The 9,695-nt window shown below is 41.6% G+C and overlaps 1 protein-coding gene across 1 annotated transcript; it reads right to left on the reverse strand.

The window, feature by feature from the left end:
• Positions 1 to 684: 684 nt before the first annotated feature.
• Positions 685 to 5,293, reverse strand: uts2r3 (urotensin-2 receptor 3). Its single transcript, XM_049025775.1, has 2 exons — positions 5,003 to 5,293; positions 685 to 3,411 (listed from the first exon to the last, which is right to left on the reverse strand). The coding sequence occupies exon 2, from the start codon at positions 3,238 to 3,240 to the stop codon at positions 2,089 to 2,091; it is 1,152 nt and encodes a 383-aa protein (XP_048881732.1). The 5' UTR covers positions 3,241 to 3,411; positions 5,003 to 5,293; the 3' UTR covers positions 685 to 2,088.
• Between the last annotated feature and the right edge of the window lie 4,402 nt (positions 5,294 to 9,695).

Genomic DNA, 9,695 nt, shown 5'->3' on the forward strand with positions numbered 1-9,695 from the left:
ACAGTACCATAATTATTCATGTGGCTGTCATGCAAGTTTAATACTACCAAGTACTTCTTTGATCTGTAATATTAAATATGCCATAATTAATTGTACAATTTGATTATTGATTCTGATATTCCAAAATATATTTATGTAGGTGATCTTTATTATATGCAACCAGTAAATAAGTCTGTATACTAATGGTATGGTTGACAAACGCAGATACTAACCTAGGGCCGAGATATTCTGTCTGCATTCTTGTGAAGTTCTAACATTTATTTTTAGTGCCTGAGGTTTCCTTCCTATCTTATTATCAGTTGAGTCGTCCCTCCATCCCTCCTTTTCTGCGCTCACATTGCTGACGAAGGCTCCTCACCTGCTCCTTGCACCTCTCCATTAAACAGTATTATTTATTCATCTGCGTCACAGAACAGCGGGTTCCCCTGCGCAGTACAGTAGAACCATTCAGGCACATGCAGACGGGCACGGAACAGCATGGACCATCCCACATGTGGATACAAACACGGCAGGACACATGTGAAGACATGGTCTCTCTGGTCAGCCGTACAGGCTCAGCAAGAGGGAGTGTGTGGGACACACATCCATGCCTTTTCCTCTTGCTGTAAGGATGCTGTTTTGCAAGTTCTAAATTGCTCATTACTTCTGTTTTAGCACCTGGAATTGCCTGTAAAAATGCCCCTGTCACCCTGTCCATCTCACCCCATAGCAACAGAAAGCCCACAACACAGTTTTCTCCAAGTCCAGTAGGTCCTGTTTTGTTTTAATTTGTATTTATTTCAGATCATACATTATATACTGTACATCAAACTTTACAAAGGTAGTTACAGAATGTAGTCTCCATGCAATATATTGCATGGCAAATAAAATGTAAAACACATGCACATATATAAATATATTTCTAATTAAAAATCTTTAGCTTCAATATTTGTGGATATGCCATTGGGCTCAAGGAGTTTAACCTTTAAATACCTAACAGGAGAAACATAGCCCTTGTCTCCATGAATATTTTATGAGCTGTGGCACAACTGTACAGATTTCACATAGTGTGGAAGGAGATCAGATGTGACATTAAGCTCACACAGTAACAGTTCGCAGTGTCCTCTCTGTCATCCTGGGGCCCCATACAGTTACTTGGGTGCAAAAAGGCAATTGGCTGCTGAGTTCTGGACCTTAAATAAAATACACCAGACACACATAGTGTATTGCCCAGACTTTGCTGGTATTTGCCTACTACACTCTGCACATTTTTTTGTTCCCTTACCGTAAATCAGAGGCTTGAACAGAAGCAATAAAATCTAATTTAATGTTTGGCCTTGCAGAAGCGTAAGAAACTTATTAATGGTTCAAGCCAAGTACTGATTTCTGAGACACTGCACCCCTGTCACCTTCCCTTCATGGTAATGCTCTGATTGTACAGTTAATATTATGCACAATGTGTGCTATGTGATTTTTACAGGCTAATTAACAGAGCACAAAACAATCAAATCAGAAGGCAAGCAATGACCACCACACAATTATATTTAAGGAGGAAATAAATCACATGGCATACAAAATAGTTTAAGTATGTTTCATGGGTGTTATTTAAAGATTACAAGGAAAGGCCGTATGAGGGAAAGGTGAGAGGAAAATTCAGTGCAACCTTGGACCGAGTTAAAGCCCAGAATAAGCACCTTCATTCTGAAAGAATGGAGCATTTGGATTTTACTTGTTCTCTCTCCCTCTCTGTTCCATACTCAGGCCAATACAAGCTAATCAGCAAACTTAGCACTGCTGTAACTTATTCAAAGGCCAAGAGAACAAGAATTTTATGACGAAATATCTGACTCGCAGATTTTTTTGGGGGTTGAATGCTTGAGGATTTGGGAAGGAAGGTAGAGTGGAAGAATAACAAAGGTGTCCTCATCTGACCCTCTAGCCACTGGGTTAGATGGCGACTGGCTGCTCGACATGTCGCCTGCCATTTCTTCTCATGGGAGCTACTGTTACCAGTCTCGTTGTGTGTGTCAAGGAGGTTTCTAGCAGATATAATCGGTTTCTTCCCTGGTAAGCTGGTACTGAGTAGTTCTCCCTTGCAGTTGGCGGACATCATTGCGACGGGCTGCCCTTGCGGCACAGCTGGGCTCCTGAAGTAAGCGTCTGTCGGTAACGCCTGTGTTTGCCCGTCAGCAGCGTGTAGAAGAAGGGGTTCACACACGAGTTCCCGTAGGTCAGCCCCGTGAGGATCCTGTTAACCGTGACCTGAGTGCTGGTCGGGATGGACCTCAACACATCCGGCCGGTAGAGCGGCAGGAGCTGCCAGATCCAGAAGGGCAGGAAACAGGCCCAGAAAGCAAGGACTATGCCCAGGATCAGGAGCAGCACCTTGGGGCGGGGAGTACGGGGGGGACAGCTGCTTGCAGTCGCACATGGAGGGTGGGTCTGGGACACCCAGTAGAGGCGGCCCAAAGCGGCATACAGGCCCCCAATGGCCAGTCCTGGTCCTAGGATGCTAGTGCAGAAGAGGATGCTCATGTAGGCCTTGGAACTTTGCTCATCCCACGCGGGTACACAAAGCTTGCCGTCATGGGTGCCCCCATCTTCCAGGTGGAGTGTAATCATCATGGGAAGACTCAACGCCACGGCCAACCCCCAAGCGAGCACGACCCTCAGCAGACCTGAAGACGGGGAGGAGGAGGTGGCCAGGGGATCTGCCACGGCCCTGTAGCGGTCCAGGCTCATGGCGGTGAGGGTGAAAATGCTGGCGTGCATGGTGAGAAGATCCAGGCTAAGCAGAAGCCGGCAGCCCAGCTCCCCAAAAGCCCAGTCAGCAGCTAGGCTGTCGTATACGATGAAGGGGGTGGTGGAAAGGTAGAGGAGGTCTGCCAAAGCCAGGCTCAAGACCTGGCGGTAAAGAGACGAAGAGGAGGAGGAAGATGACATGGAGGGGGAAGGTAGAGAGGAGACTGGGGAGCAACGTGGTAAGATAGTGGGACAGAGCCCCCCCACACAGTAGCAGGACCTGCCATGACGTCGCCTCCCTCTTCTGCGTTGCAAAAGGAGCCCCAAGGTGTACAGGTTCCCACAAATACCCAGGAGGGCCATGAGGGAGAGCAGGGAGCAGAAGAGGGCTGTGGAGACGAGGCTCGGGGATGGGGAGAGAGATGGTGAGGAAGAGGGCAGAGATGCATTGGGAACTAGAGGGAGCGTGTGGGAGGGCCCAGGGGAAGGGGAGTTAGAGACCGAGTTAGGGGGGTCCATTTTTCTGGCCTGAATTATGTGGAAAATGATAGTAACTAATGTTAATGTTAGATTGGGAACACCTACATGAAAGTAGAAGACAGACAGCTAGCTGCCAGAGAGTTTGAACCAAGATGGAGGTCAGATTGATTGGTGAAAGTTAGCTATGGGCCAGTCACAGCCAACAGAGAGCTAGAGTGACAGAGATAGAGATACAGAAACGAGAAGGAAATGCAGGGTGGGGTGGCAACAGAAGAATACAATTATTAGCAAATGTATCAAAAACGTTTGTCTTAGCTCACTGAAATATGAAATTCATGTCTAAAATTTGATTTGAACGCAGAAAAAGTTAATCCCAACACCATGTGCTATAATAGAGTTTAGGAGAGGCTGCCACATAATGACACACAATGGCTTGTCTCTCCTGTCTTGTTTATTTCCCAGACATGGGTTCGCTTGTTCGGGTTCCCGCTTTGATACAGTGAGTGAGAGACCACCCTGGCGTCGGGCACCAACACTCCAGCACGCAGCGTTATGGGCCACTGGCTAGCCAGACCGGCTTGGCGCAGACGTACGGGCAGGCATGTCTGCCTGTGGTACGTCTCGGCACTCCCGCCTTTGGCTTCTGATTTACGCCCCGCTGTGTCTGAGCTCTGGTGCTGGCCAAGTCGAAGGCCGTGCCTGGGCCAAGCATCACGCTCTCACTCCATTACCAAAGTTAAAGAACATTTTCTGCACCAGCTTGCAGAATTCCTAGGGTCTGGTTCTCGGGGAAGCTTACTGGAAAAAAACAATTGAGATTGTATTTTGACCCCTACCAATTGACTCTAAGGGTGTAATCACCTGCCGGCATATATATACACACACACACACATACATATACATACATATGCATATATATATATATATATATATATATATATATATATATGCACTAACCATTATTGACTTTTAAGGATATAAATGACTAGTAAAGAGATAATTGTAGGCCCTATATCTAACTCGGAAACAATCGACATCTCACCCACTTTGTATAATCATAAAAGATGTCAGACTCCTTGTCTTATTTGTATGTCTCTGTTTCCAGCTCCATCTCTCCTGTAATCTAAAATGTTTCAAAATCAAAGACTCAGAGGGACTATAGAGAAGAAACTCAACTGAGACAAGGTGACCCCCCCTCAGCGCCGAGGGTTAAACGCTACCGTTGAATAGGAGGAGCAGCAAATCACCCTATTGTAGAACCCAAAATCACTAAAGAAACACTTTACTGAATTTATCAGACATAAATCTTTTTCTTTACATATGCATTTCATTTAAAACAAAAAAGGGAATGAAACCTTTTGCGAAGCGATAGATTTTAAATCGAATGGTTGCGTCGTGTTAAGATACGATATTAAGACCAAATATTAGATAGATGCGTTCACGTTAACTGTTTACGTTAAAAAAAGCGCTTATTGGAAGGCCTAAATTTTCAACTGACTTCAAGGTACATAATTATGTCAAATCATCGAAGCTACCTGGAGCCTCAAAGCGTACGGAAACAACTTTAGTTGCCTTCATTAATAAGCTATTTAAACGTAAATGTTCATGTTGATAACACAACTAAAACACTTATGTAATAATCTCAATTCTGTAGCATTATACATACAGTAGAGCCTATATATACCCTATATATAATGCTAATGCCGGCTTGTGCAAGATTAATAATAAGACGAATAATGTACGTCTTCATATCTAATTGAATAATTGCACGAAATGTGACTACGATATTTATTAAAATTACCTTTAAATGCAGCCTGGAGAAGATGAATATGTAGCATTATAATCCATATAATTCTGCGTCGCGTTGCTGTCTTGTCTTGTCTGTAGATACTCTTCCTTCCATCGTCCAGGCAAAAGTGAAATGTGCGAGAATAATTTTGTTGTTAATTTGATAATTTTCAAGTTGGCGTTGTGAAGAAAAATCAGACGTAAGTTCGAATAAATGTTTCTAGTTATCAATACATTTCCACAGCAAGTCAAGCGACTGCGTCTAGCTCCCTGCCCCTGTGCGCTCTCTTGTGTAGCTTACTTAACTCCCCCTCATTTGTTGCATGTGTGTGAGAGAGAGAAAGGGAGAAAGCGAGTGAGGGAGAGAGATGCACGGAGAAAAGCTTTATTAACCTTTTCTCATACTATAAATTTCGCTGTAACTATATTGATTTAATCTGGCGGAGAACGATTTAGTTGATTTTTCGTCCCTAAGTAAAGTCACCAGTTATCTACTGGTTTCTGACGCAGGTTTTAAGTTACGCGTGAACAAAACTCCCCACGCGGTTAATATTCAGTATAAGTGAATACATTTGGCTTAAATTAAACTATATAAATATAATTAATATTAATATTATTTTAATGCATCTGTAATAAGTATGCTACTACTTTTATGTAGCTTGGTTTCCTATTTATCATACGGGTTTAATCTTATGGATTTATCTATATATACAACTATTAACCTATAGATACTTTATAGAACCTCTGGGGAAAACACTTCTGCATACTGCAATGAGGTAAATTTTAAACAGAATTTTTCTTTATTTAGCCAAAGTGACATACAAGTGAGGCAAAATATTTTATTTCATAATTCATATATTATAATAACGACAATTATTAAATCCATCCACAAATAAATATTAAAAGCCATAATGCCAAGTGGTTTACCACAAATAAATTTATTCAAATTTTTTATTTTTACATTTTTTGTTAAATTAACTGCGGCAATTAAAATTCAATGCAAGATCAAAACTAAATATTTGGTTAGAATGTATACACTCCTGTTTAAGTACTAAATAAATTTAATTTTACAGCAACCTCAAACTACCTCTGCGGCTGTGAGTAGTATAATTTTGCGTTTGAAATCCAAATTTTATCACATTTACAATACAATGCAATTAAGACAATGCTAGTCAATAGAAGAGCATTCGCGTTTACAATTTATAGATAGACCTAAATGAATGCAAAGCATATATACAGATTTACTCAAAACCAAATTAAAGTTAACAAAAAATACGAACTGTATAGCCTTTAAAATAACAGATTTCTGGAATATCAGACTTTTATTTTATAGGCATATTTTTTAAATATAGGCGAAATCTTAAAGTAATTATTACGCTAGCCATAATATTTTTTATTTTAATTTCGTGTACAGTGTCGAAAAGAATTTAACTATTACCAAATTAAACACGGCAATATACGTCCCTGTGCATTTGACGGTGACGTATTTCGTCGCTCCAACGAAGGATCGGGATCCAAACTGGGAGGCGCACGTTCTCCTTTCAGGGAAGTTCGGATGACTCACGGAGAGATCCCGTCCAGCGTAAAAGCACATGTGTCCCGCTTGCTGACACTTCAGCCGGAGGCCGTAATACATTTTCTGTCGCTCCGTGAACCGCAGCAATAAGTAAGCGTCTCCACTTCGCCCAACGATAATACGCCTGCAGCCGCCAATGTTTTTGCAGTAACGACATACCCGACGAGCTACGAATCAGGCATGTCACTTATAAAATAATGTTACTGCTCAGAGTATTGTAAAAACTTACGATACTTTGATTTTATATGTTATGACAATGCAATGATTTGGTGGGTATTATAAAGCGGCTTGGTGATGCTGCAAAAAATGGCCGGTCCTGGGGTCCCATGTGTTGAGTAGCGCAGACAGAGTGAACCATTAAAATACGGAAAAAAGAGGGGGGACATACCTATCCCCGCAGGGCGCGAGGAATTTGAACAAATACCTGGCACGGTCATGCCAAAATAGGAAAGCAGGAGAGAGAATTGGGGTTTGGGGGCGGGGTGCACTGGTTGAGCAAGGGCATAAAGATATAAAGTATGAGGTTAGGCCTACACTGTAGGCTACACAGAAATGTTATTTTAACGAAGGTGCTGCTAATATTCGATTCTCCATTATATCCAACTGGATCCAGTCGTCACATGTACTTCCGATCTAGTAACATTTCGGTCCACTTATGAATTGGCACCTCCGTCAACAATTAAACAATCATCACCGCCACCATAAGGTAGCTGTTAATATTAACATTACTATTGCTCTAATAACGTTTTTCCTCAAGTCAAAAATGCAACATGACTTTGGTAGGCCTATACGAAATATTTATATTTCTACCGGCAGCACTGCTCAACTTAGTGAACCTACACTTGAACCTTGCAAAATGAGTGAAAAAATGTAAAAATAAACAAAAGCGAGCAAACATAAATTGTTCTTTGACCGTCCTTTCTCCCCGTGTTCTTCCTTCATTATGTTAATTAAGTGTCTCAGTGTGAATACCCGACTGACGAATTAGCCACCTGTTGTTTCGGAGCGCTCAGCAGATTTAATTAAATGGGCGGACATTTTTCGTGTTACAAATGTCTGTTTTTTTCTCCCCCGGCTGATTAGGTGGGCTCACAATGAGTTATTGATTTCATCTAGGGGTGTTTATGTTCCTGTCACTTTCATTTATTCAACGGCGGAGTCCCTAGCTCACTCCTCCATGATTATAACTTTATTCTTTTGTCTGGGAGATCCAATAAGAAATTTTACGTGTGGGATTTACTCCGGTTTCCTGATGCTTGCAATAAACATATATGTAAATGTGAAATATCCGTCTAGAACAGCAATTGCATTTTTAGCACAGTGATAGAAGGGTGTACTGAGTAGTATGTCTAACCAAGCACCTTGTAAAAATCCAGCTGTTAGCACAGTGCACTGGGTAGACTGAAGCGGCAAAGCTATTTAAAGTATTATTCAGCTTTTCCCCAGTAGAAATGAATGGAGAGTCCCCACAAAGATATTATTACAAACGTGTGTGTGTGTCTGTGTATGTGTTGGCTTATGCAGATGCTTAATTTGTCAGGCAGGCTGAGGTGGTTGGAGCAATGTGTCAGAAATTGGACCATAAATGGACTTAGCAAGCATGACAGCTGATCCAATAGATGGGTGCTTATTATATGAACTCTTTGAGAGTTTTATCTCCACTGGTCGCCCAGTCTTTGCGTTTCTGTTGTCTTGGTGTCCATCACATTATCCTACACAGGCAGTGTCACTTGGAGGTGAAAACACTCATATTTAGCTCTGTTCCTACAAATCCCTTCACTATTAATTTTACCATCAATGTAAGTACAAATCTGTTGTCATGGATTGTTTGATGATTACCAGCTCAGATCTAAGTGCCTGCTATTGTGTTACAGTCAAACTTAACCATTTGTTCTCCAGATCATACATTTCACCAGAATCAGAATTGTTTATTTATTGTCAGGCCCTACTTTTAAATATGAGGAATTTACACTATGAAGACAAAGAACATAAAACAATTTACAAAACAATCAAGACAACATAATGAATTATACACATGAATAAAATACAGTAATGATGTTCAGAAATTTAGGAGCAAAGGTCTTAGCTTTAGCTAAGCTTTAGATCCTTTTAATAAATGAGTCACCTTGGACGGGTCAACCACAAGGAGGAGTTGTACTCCTCTGACTTCTGGCTTAATGAAGCACAGATGTCCAGGAGACTATGGGGAACCCCTGTGTCTGACTGTACGCTCCAGACACGAACTCTGGAAGCACTGGAGAACGGCTCTCTTCAGGTTAACATTAGTGGACTGTACTTCCTTCTTAGTACTAAAGCGAGCATATTTTAACAGTTTAGTGATTCTTTCCCACCTGCTGTAGTCAAAAAAAAAGCTGCCACCACTGATGATGTCCCTCCAAACACTGACTGAAGGGGGCAGCACTGATGACGTCCATGGATGTGACTCTCTGAATTACCAGCTGTAATCGCACTAGGAAGGTGGAGACTTCAGAGGAGTATATCTTTCCTGTGATGATTTATTTTTGGCAATGAGGGCTGAAGGATGATGGCATTTAGTCTCCAGTAATCAGGAGTTACTGAACTGGCTCACAGTGTTGTTTTCTTCACTGCTGGGGTGCCCTAACTCACACCTGTTCACCGTCATGTCGGTGTCACCTTTCCTGAAAGACAGACCTCATACTTAACAAATGCACTGCATCTGTGCTGCCCACTCAACTTGCTCCTTCCTTCATCTTACAGTTGAGTTGAAGTTATTTTTGCTGACAGCTTACGTTTCAATAATGCATCTCTGAAATGAAAAACATTTTAAGAAGACTGTGGAGAAATTCCATATTTGCAGTAACAAGCCACATCACAAAAACATGCTTATGTAGTATTTTCAAGGTTAGGTAGTAATGGATTACATATAACTGGTATTAATTGAGACTGTGTAACTATATATCACACTTACCAATCTTCTGTAATCAAGCTACGTAATTCTGATTACATATAATGGATTACAACCCTGAGTATTTTGCTACATTGTTGTAGTTGAAGACTGCTGGTTTTATTTTAGGTCTAACCCAATACTGCCATCTGGTGGATGTGTGCTTTAAAACAGGACGGATTTAACAGAAGCTTTTGACTTGGA

This window comes from Brienomyrus brachyistius, chromosome 9, assembly GCF_023856365.1.
Source record: "Brienomyrus brachyistius isolate T26 chromosome 9, BBRACH_0.4, whole genome shotgun sequence".
Lineage (NCBI taxonomy): Eukaryota > Metazoa > Chordata > Actinopteri > Osteoglossiformes > Mormyridae > Brienomyrus > Brienomyrus brachyistius.

What these genes read in the sequence shown, in the direction of transcription:
- uts2r3 (XM_049025775.1), bottom strand. Translation starts at nt 3,240, where the DNA reads ATGGACCCCCCTAACTCGGTCTCTAACTCCCCTTCCCCTGGGCCCTCC.